This window comes from Falco punctatus (assembly GCF_963210335.1).
Source record: "Falco punctatus genome assembly, chromosome: Z".
Classification (NCBI taxonomy): domain Eukaryota; kingdom Metazoa; phylum Chordata; class Aves; order Falconiformes; family Falconidae; genus Falco; species Falco punctatus.
Window position 1 is genome coordinate 77,193,900 of NC_137586.1, and position 15,641 is coordinate 77,209,540.

Consider the following 15,641-nt stretch of genomic DNA (forward strand, 5'->3'; position numbering starts at 1 on the left):
TAAAAACAGGAAAGAAATCAGTACAAGCATACAGAACCAGAGGATTTATAAATGGAACAGGAATAAACTATTTGATTCTATCTACAATATACACATACATACAAGTCTTTTTTGAAGAAATGCGCACCAGCATAAGCTTTGTATTACAAGCCTTTATATGTGGCAGCAGGTGATACACATATAAGATTATCTCTGCCTTAGATTTTGGTAAAAGATGAAGTGTAAGAGAAGTAAACGATCCAACAGTCTGGTCATTACATGCAGTTAACTGCTCTCTCATGCATTTAAGGCCTTACAAAGTAATTAGCAACCAGATGACAGCTTGGATGCAAACACCCTGAATTTAGGGTCTGTGGGCAAGTCTCTGCATTGCACTCAAGTCAAACATGCACTTCGTATGTGTGTACAGCAGCTGATTTAGCTCTGCTCTGGAAAGCAACCAATACTCTTACCTTTGGTTTTGCATGAAGTGCAAAGTCTACCAGCTTCAAATTATGTTCCTCACCAACCAGCAGATTTTCCTGGTAAGACAGAAAGTGGTAATGAATGCTTCTATAACCTACGTGTCCAAGAAACTATGCTTTCTTTCCCCTTATTTCTTCTTGTCATTAGCAGCTAGAATCTACCTAAAGCTCTCCTCTGGAGTTTGATTGGTTGCGAATGAGTACACCCCATATTCCAGATGGGGAATACTAGTTCCTGTCTGCTGAGAGGGGCCTGGCAGGGGCAGAGGGTTGATAGACAGCAAGCTGAAAAAGAGGCAGCAGTTTGCTCTGGCAGAAGAGGTGGCCAGCAGTATCAAGGCCTGTATGAGAAAGAGCACAGCTGGGAGACTAGGGAAAGTTATTCTAGTTCTGTGCTCGGCACAGCTAGTTTCTGTCCCCTAGTACAGGAAAGAAACTGAAGTAAGCTCAGTGGATGGCTACCCATCTGCTCAGGATGCTGGAGCACTTGCTCAATGAGGAGAGGCTGAGGGAAAGATGTTTGTTCAGCCTTTAGATGAGAAAGCTTCAGTGGAGACCTCGTGGCAGCCTTTTAATATCTACAAGGAGGGGAGGAAGACTGAATTAATCTCTTCACAGCAGCGCACAGTGGGATAATCACAGACAACAGACATTCAAGCAACACTCAGCTGGGAAATCAGGAAAAGTCCTTCTCCTTATAAGGACAGTGAAGAGCAGAACAGGTTGCACTGCCTCATCCTTGGGATAGTTCAAAGATGTGACTGGATAAAGCCCCAGGAAGCTTTAGCAGGAGGTTCAAGCAGAAGCCTCTAGAAGTCACTTCCCACCCAAGTTCTTACATGATCCTAGGAATCTGCCAGCTCTCCAGCTACAAGCCAACTCCTTCCACAAGGTACATACAATGCTTCATGCAGGGAGTCCTTTGGAGACAAAGGTTTCATGAGCTGCCTAGGAAAACGCTTGTGCACTAAGAATTTGCTTTTCTTAGAGTGTCAGCATCTCTAAAAATGCTAATTCCTAACCCCTTCAAGCAGAAGTGCACTCAAGTCTTTCACCCCCTAAACCTACACTTAAATTCTGCAATGACAGCAAAGCCCCAGCCTGGGTCCTGTAGCATGTATCTCCCCCCTACACCCTTTGTCTAGCCATCGCTTGTTTAAGCCTTCAGTGTCACTTCTTCCTTTGGGGATGAAAACAGAATGGTTTGCACAACAAGGTGGCACCATAAAGACTCTCTCCAGGTACAAGCTGGAATAAAGGGGATAACAAAAACACCTAAGCAACATTTAAAGTCAGATCCATGTCTCTGCTCCACTCCCAGCTGGAGCATGTTGTTCTGTTTCTCTTTCAGAGGAAGCTCCTTCCTCCATTATAGCCACATCCAGCTCAGCTGAGGAATACAATAGCACATAGAAATAACGCTCTTCCAGAAGACATTTGTTAGATAAAGAGGTCTAAGCACAAGTGAATGGAGAAGGTATGACTTACTCTGGCTTCTAAAGAAATAAGAGTGGCTGTTCATTATTATTTATGCAACTCTGACTCCTAGTCACACTTACTGGTTTGGGATCTCTGTGGACATATCCCTGACTGTGAACATAAGCAACTGCTGGCTGAAACAATCTGCCAAAAAAACACACAAGCTTCCTCTTCTGAAAGATGGTCCTCAGAGACTATGTAATCAAACAGCTCTCTGCCAGGACAGTACTGCATGAAGACAGGGGAAAAAAAGACTGTATTTAGAATACAGCAATGAAATCTAAACGACAGCAGCTCTGGACAGCAACTAGAGGATACTATTCCACTCCCTCTGCTTTATTGCAGTAGTGCCCAAGCATGCCCTGGGTCAGCACTGCAGCACACCAAACAAGCTGAGAAGTCAGACTCTTGCCTGACATGTTGCAACAGATGCATCATGCTATCATCACAGGCAATACAAATTGCCAAGGAGGTGACAAACACACAGGAGTTCTGGGGTCCTGCTTGTGCTATTTTAAAACAACTGAAGCCCAAGGTAGGAGTTAGAGTTATCCCACTCACTGTAAAACAGTGAGGAGTGGGTTTTAGAAGAAGAGAAAGCATAGAACATACTACCAGCTTCATTTCTAGACTAAAGTATCTTGAACATACTCATCATTGAGATAAATTTTAAGAATGGTTTCATTTAATTGTTATCATCTACCACTACAGCTAAACCCAGGAACCTTCACCATGGTAGAAACACCATTTCTTACCTCTGAGATCACAAATATTTCCTTGGATGTCTCTATCACATGATACAACCGGCAAATAGGCTGGTGACTTAAGCTTCTCATGGCATCAACTTCTAGTTTAACATGAGGCAAGTCATCCTAAAAGACCACAACAGCAAGCTATGAAATGGCCAACTCTAGACAGCCTGTACTTCACAGTAAACAGACTATAGCGCAACACACAGCTTCACAGCATGCAGCTGAGAGCATACAGCTCAACTGCTCAAATTCAATCCAGCAACAGCTCCACCATTACTCCCCTACAATATTGGCACATCAATCAGTGAAACCAGAGGGGCAGACACAAAATAGCTAGTATTCTCATCAGCGTTATCTTTGAATTCCTGTCATAATCTTTAGCTTTCTCAATTTCACAGCCAGCAAGCGTCACCCTCTCTATAAAAGGGCACAAGATTTGTGGTATTCTGTTGAAATTCTTTCAAGTCTACAGCATTCATCAATAGCCAAGCAGACAAGGAAGCAGCACTTTGACCTGCCACATCTGTGCATTGCTGCCACAGGAACAACAAAAGATTCTACCAACCTTTAAGTATCTCCCAGCTTACTCCTAGAGCAAGCTTGTCCATGACCTTTATCGCAACTTGTTCATCACGGAAGCGTTGTACAAGTTTTACCTTTGCAAACCCACCTAGAATTTAAAAAAAAAAAAAAAAAAAAAAAGATGCTTACAGCTCAGAGTGATGACATGCTTTCACGCCTTTAATAGCACGGTTATGCTGGACTACATAGCACGTACACTGTGCAGAGTCTTCACTAGAGGAAGAAGTGATGGCCGCCCAACTTCCCACTGCATTTTCAGAATTCTGTCCCCCAAAACACATGCAACATGACCTACAGATTTTGCAGTAACGGTTATTCTAGAGAGGCTCTGAGAAACGCTGAAGCAGTTAGATTGCACACACGCATTCGTAGATTATGCCTACCTGTTCCAATTGTTTCATGTAATTCATAGTACGGGAGAATTTCCTCATAGGAGAAAGCGTAGCCAGTGCCCACACTCCTCCACTCCGAGCAGACCCACAGAAACTGAAAGCACCGTTGTTGCAGCTCCGGTGCTGCACACCCAGCAATAAAATCACCGGGCAAGTAAGCCCGGACGCCGCAGGCTGACGGCACAAGGCGCTGGCCTCTTTCAGGGGCTCCTCGCTAACGCCTGGGAGGGACAGCGGGCAGCTGCTCTGCAAAAGCAGCGGTAACGGCCCCGCCACAGCCTCCTCCGCAGGGCAGCGACCGGGACCCCAGAGGACGCTGCAGCGGCCGCCTCCTCCTGCAGTCTGCGCCTGGGAGGCAGCGCCGGGAAGAGGCGGCTCAGAGCGCTGCGCTCACGACGACAGCGGCCCAGCTCTGCTGCGGGCCGGGGGCCTCTCGGGCTCCCCAGGGCCCTGCCGCCAGAGCACCGGCGAGAGGCCACCCGGGCGGGACGGCAACCGGAGGCGAGGGGAGCAGCCACCAGAGGGCAGTGCTGACCGAGCCGGCCGCTGCCGTTCAGCTCTCGTTGCCACGGCCCCCGCTTCCGGCCGGGGCGGCCCAGCGGCCAATCACCGCGCAGCGCTTCACCGGAGCAGGCGGAAGCGCGCAGTGCATGACGGGAGGGAGGTGGGGGCGGAGCTGGGCGAGTGGGCGCCGCCATGGCGGGAGGGTCTCCGCTGCCGTCTCGTTGCCACGGCCCGTCCCGACAGAGACGGGAACCAGCGCGCGCTCCCGTCGGGAAGGCTGCCGCCTCCTCCAGCCGGCGGGCAGCGGCGCGGGACGGGCGCCGCCGCGTCTGCCGCCGCGCACAAGGTGGCCGCCCGGCTCGCCGCGCTGGGGAGACTACGCTTCCCAGCATGCTCCGCGGCCCCTCCGTGCCGTGCGGCCCCTCCGCCCGGCCCGAGACCGCCCTGCCCCGGGCACCGCGGCCGCTCCGCTTTGGAGCAGGCTGGGGCGGGGGGGAGGCCCTCAGAGGTGCAGGGTTTGCTGTGTTACGGTGGGGATAACGCGCCACAAGCAAACAAAGAGGGGGACACACACCCCAGCTTTGGTGTAGCATCTTGGTTTTATAAACTGCTTCTCCTCTGGAACCCTCTCTGACAGGTTAAAGCTGTTCGGAACGAAGAGAAAGACCCACATTCCCAAGAGTAAAGTTCAGGTCTCTCCAGAATAATAAAAAAAAGGAGTGTTTCAGAGAGAGACAACAGTTCCCTTTGGGCAAAGCAAATGTGTTTTGCTTTGTGGAGATGTCTCTTCCAGGTGGGGTGCCGCCAGTTAACGGCTCCTTGTGTCCTTTTGTCCCGATTACTACCGTCTCCTGTTACAAAACCCATGGATTAATTTCAGTGCCACGTTCTCAGCCATTCCCTGCGGGACTCACACACTAAAGACAAGGAATGAAAGGGTTGGAGTGCAGCTCATCACTGATATGGACGAAAACAAGGCAGGATACCATGGTGCTGAGGCTTAACCCCGGGCAAGCTGCAAAGCTACACACAGCTGCTTGTTTGGGTTGGGGAAAGAAAAAAGGGAGAGTAAAAGTGAGCAGCTTGGTGACTCAAGATGAAAATTGTTTCATCACAGGCAAAGGGGAAGTGGAAGAAGACAAAAACAAATTTATTTTTTTTTATTATTGGGTGAATAAATAAAAACAAAGCAAGCAATCTGAAGGCAAAGGGCAAGCACCTACCACCACCCAAGGGTAGATTTATGCCCAACCAACTGCCAAGCAAAAGCAGGCTAACCTCTGGAACCTTCAACTTACCCATCAGCGACCCGGATGAAGGCACTGAGCGAGCACACCGCCAGCAAGTTTGCTGATGATACAAAATGGGGAGAAGCAGCCGACATGGCATGCCGAATCAGACTCCAGAGTCTTATCAGATTGTAGAGTAGGTATGTTTATTCAGCGCTGGGCAGCACCAGGGGTAGTCCCACCAGTCATGTGTGCCAAGGGCAACAACTTGCCTCAATGTATATAATCAAATGCTGCATATACGTAAGATTTCCAAATACGCCTATACATATTCATAACCTAGCCCCACTTCATATTAAAATTAGTTCCAAGAAGTCATTTCCATAAGTTCCTCCCAACTGCACTTGCATAGTGCATCTTGGTGGGGGTCGTGGAGATGAAGGCTTGGTAGTCTCCCTTGCTCTGAACTTTTAATCTTCTCTCTTCCGCAGACTCAGTTGTTCCTTGGTCTTTGTCCAAATAGAGTTGGTTTTAGCTAGTTCTCATCACAAACTGTCCTTCAGGAGGAACTGTACCCTCCCTGCTTCAGGTAATTTACACAATAGTAAAAGAAAGCATCATTTATCAACAACAATCTAGGTAACAGTTAAGCAATTAGATCTACTAAAATTTCTTTGACCCCATCCCTCAGACACACTAGACAGCTGTACTGCCCTTCAGCCAGACCTGGGCAGGCTGGATGGTTGGGTGCAGAGGAACCTTGTGAAGCTCAGCCAAGGCAAGTGTAGGTCCTGCACCTGGGGAGGAACAGCCCCACGCACCAGCACAGGCTGGGGCTGATGGGCAGGGAGGCAGCTCTGTGGAGAGGGACCTGGGAGTGCTGGTGGGCAGCAAGATGCCCATGGGCCAGCAGTGTGACCTCGGGGCCAGCTGTCTCGCTCTCAGTTGTTCCTGCTACTCACTGTGTGTTTCCCCTCCTGGCCAGGCCGCCAGGCAGAATGTGAAGATACAGAGCTACCAGTGGAGAGGGAAATTGCAAGGACCTGGTAGCCCAAGGAGCCCACTGATGAGGCAGTGGTAATGAGCACCTCCCTGGCTGGGAGTCTTGGCCATGGGATTGGCAGAGAGACTGGCATGAACCAGTGCATCAGCCATCACAGGGATGGCACAGACTCACAGTGATCAGGGTGCTGCGGCTCAAGGGCCTCCTTCCAGATCCTGCCTGCAACTGCGGTGCTACTGGCTCTGGAGGGCGAGGGTGAGGAGGACCCCTGCCCTGGGAAACTGCTGGCTGTGCTGCTGGAGCTCTGTGCAGAGCTGATGTGTGATGCTCTGCACACTGGCACCACCTGAGCAGCCAGACCTGCCTCCTTGCCCTGCAGGACACACCTAACCCTGCATCGTGGCCCCAAGGCGCCAGCTGCTCTGCTGGGCTGCAAAACCAAGAGGAAAGGTGCAGGAAAGATTTTGCCTGCACTGCCCTCTCCAGGGACATCCCAGATTGAATGTGTGTGTGCTTTCTGCAGCGCTTCAGTTTCCTGGGGCAGGGGATGGGCAGGCCGTGGCCCACAGCTCCAGTGGGTGTACTGCCTGTGAGGCCTGAAGCAGCAGCCAAGTGCTGTGTCAGGGCAGTGAGAGGAACGCTTGGGATGGCAGCCCAGAAGGAACCGGGCATCCTGCAGGCCAGCAGCAGAGGCCTTGGCACAGCTGGCCTGCCCGTGTCTCCCTGCCATTGATAAGACGACTGTGGAACTTCACGTGCATTTGAGCTCTTCATCTCCCTTCTGCCTGGCCCTGCTGCCCCCAGTCCCCCAGCAGAGTTCTGCTGGGCCCCCCATGCACCCCTGCAGAGCCTTGCCACCCCCCCAGACAGCTGTAGGGACCACATCAGGTCCTGCATGTGCCCCTGGAAAGCCCTGCTGTCCACTAGGGCCCCCAGACACTAGGCCCCCGACAAGGACCCCAGACACGACCCTGTGGAGCCTTGCTGTTCCGCAGACAGCTGGAGAGGCTCCACCCGGCCACACATGGAGCCCCGAGTGTGACAGTGCATTTCCCACCCTGGGCCACTCTGCAGCCTCAGGGATCCGTGTTAGGCCTTGGCCTCTGTGTAATGAGTTGGGCAGTAAAGCATCCCTTGACCATACCAGCAACTCTTGCATGGCTGGAGGAGAGGAAACTCTGCTGGCTGTACCAGAAACATCCTTTATCTGCACACCACCACCTGCTGGCCTCGGGGCAGCCCTTATCTGGAACAGGACATACAACATGCCTTAGAACCCTGTTACGACTTTTTTTTTTGGTTATGAACACTGTTATGAACCTTTACACCATTGTCAGCTCTTGAAATTAATGGCAGGCCACCAAAATAGGAACATAAAAGTTTGGAAAGGCTAACTATTGCATATGTTGCTCTCCTGCCAAACATGGTTTCTTTAACAAGGTTTCTTGAAAGGTGAGTGGAGGCCAGTGTTTTAGTGTATTAGCATTAACATGAGAAATGCAATGGGAGGAGTCCAGACCAAGCTGCATCAGTAAAAAAGGTTCCTTAAAAGTCATTAAGATAGAATAAATATAGTTTCATACAGGTTAGAATACAGCAACCTTTGTGATAAATTGTGTATTCAAATTCAGAAATTATTCTCTCTTTTTTACGCCCAGTGGTTTGGCAACCTTGTTACTATGGAGTGGTGGGATGATCTGTACTTAAATGAAGGGTTTGTGACCTTTATGGTGTATGTGTCAGTCAATGTTACCCATCCAGAACTGAGTGCTGTAAGCAGCCCCTACTGTATTGTAACTGCCTTCTAAATCCACTAATTAGTAAGGACAAACATGGAGCAGATTTGTGCTGGGAACCATTTCTAAATTTCTGTTTGAGAGGATTATCTGTTATGAACGCTGAAGGGTAGGAATGTTGATTTAACTATATGTAAATATTTTCAGGAATTTATGATGGAAATTAATGATTGCAGTGAAAGTGTATTTTTTTAAAAGGCATTTAGGCTTCCAAAAATGTAAAGAAATTATTTTATCTTATTTCACAGACCTGAAAACACTAAAACCTTTCCTAGTTTTAGCAGAGGTCTGATATAAGAAATTTTCTACCAAAGTGAGATGAACAATGCATCTGAGCAGTATTTAGCCATAGCACTACAGTGGCATGGTAATACGGAAATTCACCTTTTTGGTTGGATTTTTTCTTAAGATCTATTTTATGGCAACTGACTGGTCTGTCATCAAACCGTTGGAATGTGTGGGTGTCTTTTTGGAGTTATTTTTAAGTCTTACTAGCCTGACTGTTTTAAGAGTCATAGAATAGATCACTGAACAGTTTGGGTTGACCTTTTGTCCTGGTTTCAGCTGGGATAGAGTTAATTTTCTTCTTAGCTGGTGCAGTGCTGTGCTTTGGATTTGGTGTGAGAACAATGTCCATAGGACACTGATGGTTTTAGTTTTTCCTGGGTGATGTTTATACTAAATCAAGGACTTCTCAGTTTCCTAGGCCCTGCCAGCCAGAGGGCTGTGGGGGCACGGGAAATAGGGAGGGCACACAGCCAGGGCAGGTGACCCAAGCTAGCCGAAGAGGTATTCCATACCATATGATGTCATGCTGTGTGTATAAACTGGGGGAAGAAGAAGGAAGGAGGGGACATTCGGCATTATGCCATTTGTCTTCCTGAGTAACTGTTATGCTTGACGCAACCCTGCTTCCCTGGGGATGGCCAAACACCTGCCCGCCCATGGGAAGTGGCGAATGAATTCCTTGCTTTGTTTTGCTTATGTGTGCAGCTTTTGCTTTACCTATTAAATTGTTCTCATCTCAACCCTTGAGTTTTACATTCCTTTCCAATTCTTTTCCCTGTCCCTCTGGGAGAGGGGGAGAGAGCGAGTGGCTGTGCAGTTGCCGGCCGGGATTAAACCATGACACTTTTAAAGGTCATCTAGTCCAACCCCCCTGCAATGAGCAGAGACATCTTCAACTACATCAACTGTTGAAGTTACTTCTAACTCATTTGGCTGTATATTACATACTTTTTTTATTGGTTTTTTTTTTTAATATGCTCTGGAATAAAAAGGAAGATCTTTTGCTTTCTTTCAGTCCATGTGGATTGGACTGAAAATTGAATGAATAGGGACCCGGTGGTCACTGAGAACAATATAGTAGTAATACTTGTTTTTGCCTCCTGTTAGGAAAACTGTTTCTTAAGGAGATGTTTTAATGGCAGTGAATGCATTAAATTCATCACATCCTGTATCTACTCCTGTGGAAGATCCAGCTCAAATTTTAGAAATGTTTGATAGTGTTTCTTGTCAGAAGGTAAAATATGTAATTGCTATTGATTTCAGTTGTACTGCTTGTACAATTGTATTTTACTGATTTCATCCCTACATATAAGACATCCCTGACACATGGTGTTAATGGTTTTATGACTGGAATAGTTTCTTGTCCAAAACATCTGAGCGGATTAAAGTGGCGGTTGCTTCCATTTGTAAAATGTTTCCTCTGTATGAATGTAGTCTTAAACCATTTTGGGGGTTCTTAAACCATGGAACATTTTTCACTGGAGCATTATATGGTGCTGCCCTGTGTAGTAATTAAAAAAAATAATTAAAACAAATATCGTAACTTACTCAATCAAGACCAGTGATCACCAAAAAACAACGTACTGTTTCAATACACACAGAACCTGACTTTTTTTAATCAGAGAGACATACAAAAGTGAAGTGTTATGTAGATCAGTGGCATGCTGAAAATCTTCTGAAACAAGCATCTTGCCAGCTAATGAGTGATTTTGTAGAAACTTTTGTCACTCTTTGTTCAGGGATCCTGTATATTAAATATGCTGAAGCACTACCTGACTGATGTGTTTAAAGCTCAAGTTGTGCAGTATTTGCAAATGAAGATTTGTGGAACAGCACGACAACTGCAAGTATTCCTTATTGTCTTGGGTTTTTTTCCAATTTAATAACTTCTCATGAATAAGATGTCTCTCTAACATATAGTACTGAAGACTGTGACCAGTACTATTGATTATGACATCAAAGAGAGATGACCAGAATTATTTTTTTTTTCCTTTCAGATTTGCCCTACAGTACTGACAAGAATAAACTAAAAGGGGATGTGGGTTTTGCAGAGGAAGCCAAAAATCATCTTCAAATGCAGTAAGCATCTAGTTTTTTACCCATCAGTATTTAGGAGTTTGACATGAATCTTTGCCCTCCCGTGTTGCTGTTTTGTGCTGTGGCATTGATATGTGCACCTTCCAAAACCATTACCTGCCACCTGAGCATGGTTCTAGCAAAAGTGTAAGTTTCTTCAGTTCTATTGGAAATTTGTTTTTTCCAAGACTGGACACAAATCCTACTCCTGTGCCTAGGGCTGACTGAAAAACAGCAATACTTTAAGAGATGTCATTAACTATATGGAATTGTCTACAAGAAAACCTGCTGGAGATGTTGTGATATCCATCCAGCTAAACATACCTATGTTCAGCAGCTTGTACAGAGTTTTTACATACCTATTTCTTGTTTCACTGTCAGAGAACTCCCATCTTCTACTCTTCTTATGTTTCCTCTTTCTCCCTCGCTAAAACCCAGCACTTGACTGAACAAGAGACTCTTGATGTGAGGGCACTGATGGACACTTGGACGCAAAAAGGTTCTCCCCTGGTAACTGATCCAGTGAGAGGGAAGAATGTCCACCTGCAGCAGGAATGCTATATGAAGGGAGCAGATTCTTCTTCATCCACAGGGTAAACAAAATGGGGGAAATCCCAGCACACAAGCCAAAACACTCTCCACTGGCACACCGTGATGTACAGTAAGAGCTTTTACTGTTTCATAAGGAATGCTGCCTGAGTTGTTCGGTTGTGAGTGTTTCCCTGTGTAGCTCAGAATCAGTAGTACTTACAGGCATCACTGGACCCTGTGTGCCTGTCTGAGGTGCCAGGACCTGCAGAGCTGCGGTGACTGGGCGTCAGGGTGAGCTGGGTACACCTGTGCTGGAGACATGCTAGTGGAACTGGACTGGAAACTCTGTATTGTTGTGGCTTCAGTGTTAGTGATCCCCGGAGCAAACTAAATGACAGCTAGCTAGGCTCTGCACTGAAGTCAGAGGTGTGAGCACAGCCCGTTGCTGTTACAGTGCAGGCAAAAGATATTACTGCTCAGTGGTTAGGCTGTGACAAGTTGGAGAAGCTTTTGCAAAGTTCTTTCATTAAACAATGCACTTCTGTTTTGCAATAGGTACTTGAGGCACATTCCCCTAACCTACATTACCAGTAAATCTGACACTTGTTCAGAGATTTTTGATGACAACTAAAGCAGGTAATTTCTATGACTAATTAGGCAATTATTTATTCAAAATTTGTTTGCAAACCTTTTAGTTTTGCAGGGTTTTTTTAAGAATGGGGAAATGGAACTACTGGTACCAGAGAACCAAATTTTTGTCAGCTCAGTAATATCGCTATCACAATATCTTAATATATTCAGACACCATGTTACTCTGTTCTTTAAGTCAGTGAAATGAGAGTAATGTTATTATTGGGTATAGTACTAGGATGTGTTTCAATCACTAAGAAAAAAATGTTGAGTTACATTTTTGTTTCCATATGACATTATCCTTCCAGAAGAGGTGGAGTGGATTAAATTCAACGTGGACATTAATAAGTTTTACATTGTGCACTACAAAGATGATGGATGGGGTCATCTGACTAATCTTTTGAAAGAGAACCATACACTGATCAGCAGCAATGACAGAGCAAGTCTCATTAACAACGTATTCCAGCTTGCGATGTAAGGCCTTCTGTCCAAGTCTTAAAAAAATACAAACTCTATTTATGAGTATGTATCACTGAGGAAGGAACTGTTGATAATGTATGCAGTACGCACTAAATCTGTTAAACAGACTCAGAGCATATTCTTTTCTTGCTTACAGCAGTGTAAACCCTGGATTTCTCTTGACTGCAGTGGATTTATCTAAGCCTATTTAGTGAAACATGTCATGTTCAATAAAAACATGCTAACGGAAGGATGCTAATGTGAAGTTATGGACTAGTATAATGTTTTTTGCACATGGAAAGATACCGGTGCCATTTGCCAGTTAGAAACCAGGCTGTTACAGTCATAAATATGTGATGCAATGCTGGTCATGATTAGTCTTAGTTCTGTGGATGCCTTAGAAAAGGCTGCATCTTAGAGGTGCTTTGTATACCGTCGTGCATAGCCTGGCGCAGAGAGCTAAAATGACAGAAGTAACTACTTGTCTGAGTGTATGGTGTTCAAGAAATAGGGTAGTGGGGAGAGCTGGAAGATAATTAAGACCTTACAAATTTGAGGTGGCAGCTCACAAGGTGATGCCAGCAGGGCTTGTCAGGATTTTCATTTGGACAGCAGAAAAAAGGTCTTTCTAGTTTGAAAAGAGGAGAGTGAAGAGATTGTTCAGCATGTTCAAGGAGCTTAGAGAGGAAAGGAAGAAGGGACAATTAAAGACAGAAACTGGGTCAAGCAGGGTGCATTTTATGATGCGTGAGTAGAACATGTATTTTGAGGCTGAAGAGACAGGTGAATAAGGACAAAATGAGTATCTGTGCGGAGAGCTGAACAGAAACATGGAAAGGAAGCAGAAAAAAAGTTTTGCAGGAGAATGAAAAAATGGACAGGGAGAGTGAGAAAAGAGATCTGGCATTTTCTCTTGGAAGAAATCACTGAGATGAATATCCTGGCAGAGGTAGAAGACAGTTTGCAAAGTCAGGTAAAGATAGTGAAGAAGCAGCTGGGATTTTAGCTTTGAGGTTTACTGCAGGCTAAGTATCTGCATGTCATGCTAGAAGAGTGTTGCCAAGAAAGTGATCTCAGTCATTGGGCTCCTTCTGTGGTTTGTAGAGCAAAAGCAGTAGCAGAGAGGGAGAGACTGTACTTGATAACCTTAGCATACGAGGCATGGGAGAAAAAAAGTTGATCTTTCTACATCATTCTCATACAATCCATTTCTTAGTTCAAAGATTAAATATTAGTTTTCATAGCTCAGCCACATTTCACTTCAAAAAGCAAAGTTAAAAGGAATTTGGCAATACCTTTATGGCTTTCCTATTTGTATAGTTTTCAGAAAAACATTTAGCTTGGATTTTGTTTTCAAGTTTACCTGTGAAGCTTAATTATGACTTCTTTTATCCCCTCTTCTACTTCCTTAGAATAAAAAACCCCATCAATTTGCAAAGCTTTAGATTTAACTTTGTAGCTGAAATGTGAAAGAGAAATCTTGCCTGTACTCCAAGGTATGAATGAGCTGATACTTACATACAGGCTTGTGAAGTGGAGGGATATGGATGGTACAGAGAAACAGTTAAAGGTAAAACATTTTAAGTACCTAGAACTTTCTAATGCTGCTTGTACCCTGTAAAACACACTTTAAAATACATCTTTATTGTTACCTTATTTTAGGGGTATGTAATCAGCCTATTTAAAGACCTGATTGACAGGCAGTCTTGGAGCGATGAATGCTCAGTGTCTGAGCAATTGCTTAGGAACTTGCTCCTACTGTTTGCATGAGTGCACAGGTACCAGCTATGCCTAGACAAAGTGAGAGAATATTGCACCGAATGGCAGAAATCCAATGGAACATTGAGGTCTGTGCTAACTATTACTATTGTTTCTGATACTCGGTTTAATTACACTAGAGTTAATTTATGAAAAGAGCTAAACTCAGTCCATTCTGCAATCTGAACCTTCTTAGTTTTTGTATCTTATACTTCAGCTTCCCAGTGTGTTCACTGTTTGGTGCATAACGTGCCCAAACTACCCGTACATCATGTGGTTCTCCACAGCTTGGGTTGTTAAAGATGTTCTGAAAAGTGAATATCACATGTATTCCTTCATTTATATATCTGAAGACTGACCTATAACCACTGTAAAAATAGGTAATTACTGTTCATGAACTTCACCTAATTTTTGTTTCTTGCTATGATGTAAGAATTCCCTAAAACACCCTCCAAAATGTCTTTGAGAGATTGTTCTGGACAGGCCAGACAGCCATTATCAGTATGTGATGGGTGTAGCCAAGAAAGAAATATATATAAAAAAAAAAAAAAGGGGGGGGGGGGGGAAGGGGAGGCACGAGGGGAAGGAACGATGAGTCCAAAATTTCTGGAAGTCATTTCCAAGACAGGAACAATACCGAGATATAGCTTGATATATTTAACTGTTTTCCAGCCACAGGGATCACTTTCTAATACCCCTATACCCCTGAGGAACCAGTATTTTTTAAATAAATTGTCTGCTATGCCAACTGATGTTTGGTGGTGGCATGGTTGTGTTTCTACATACATTTCTGAATAGGACGCGGAGAGTAACTTGTTATTCAACTTGTTGTAGCTTGCCAGCAGACGTGAAAGCAGCAGTGTATGCTGTTGGAGCAGACATCCAATGGCTAGGATTTCATCCTCAGTAAATACAGACTGAACTTGTTCAGTGTAGAGGGAGAGAACACTGAATTAGCTCTTAGCCTCAGTGGAATTAAGGACAAACTGCAGTGGTAAGTAGTTACACAGGAACAGAAATGTGTTTGGGGAAAATCTGCAAACACTGGAACAGGAAATAGCATTATTCACTCTTTTTTCATAGCTTTTGAATTGCATGATGTATAAAATGCTTTACAGAATTAATACGGTTGGAGGAAGTGGCTGCACATTTCCATTCCTGTGTTTTGGTGTCATCAAGGTGCTTAGAATTTGCAGTAGCAAATTAGGACAAAATGCCATTAAACAGCCACTCAGACACCTTATCTTTGCGTGACAGACAGTTCTTACTTGTCTTTGTAGTTACTCTGGTTATAGGTACATATGCTATCCCTTTCTTTTAAAAATTCGAGGGCTCCTGCTTTTAAAGAGAGCTGAGCACCACTGAAGCTTTGAGGTGTAAGCTTCAAACCGTGCATTCTCTGAACCTGATTTCTACTATTTAATGGGGGTGACAGCATGGGACACAGATTTAGCTGTGTTCAGGTATCACCTGAGACCTACCTTAGCTGTTTGATTACTCATTTATTCTTGCATTGCACTGCGGTTTGGACACTGTAGTCATGAGCAGCACTTGCAAGCCTAAATTTTCCACTTACACTTAGTGTAGAACAAATACCTTTCTTAGAGGAGAAGGAGTGAAGTTCATATTAATTTTGAAATTTTGAGTAGGAGCAAAATGTAGCCTTGTTGTTATCCTTTATATTCAGAATACAGGTCT

The 15,641-nt window shown here is 45.0% G+C and overlaps 1 protein-coding gene across 1 annotated transcript in view; it reads right to left on the reverse strand.

Annotated features, from left to right (window-relative positions):
- The window catches only part of LOC308056785 (uncharacterized protein), a gene marked incomplete at its 5' end in the record, with an annotated part of 30,805 nt that extends 26,438 nt beyond the window's left edge, over positions 1–4,367 (reverse strand). Inside the window, 8 exon segments of the mRNA XM_080372622.1 lie at positions 453–521; positions 2,024–2,074; positions 2,076–2,171; positions 2,699–2,815; positions 3,108–3,112; positions 3,261–3,365; positions 3,661–3,883; positions 3,969–4,367. Coding sequence (XP_080228748.1) covers positions 453–521; positions 2,024–2,074; positions 2,076–2,171; positions 2,699–2,815; positions 3,108–3,112; positions 3,261–3,365; positions 3,661–3,883; positions 3,969–4,367 — 1,065 coding nt within the window.
- Positions 4,368–15,641: the final 11,274 nt, after the last annotated feature.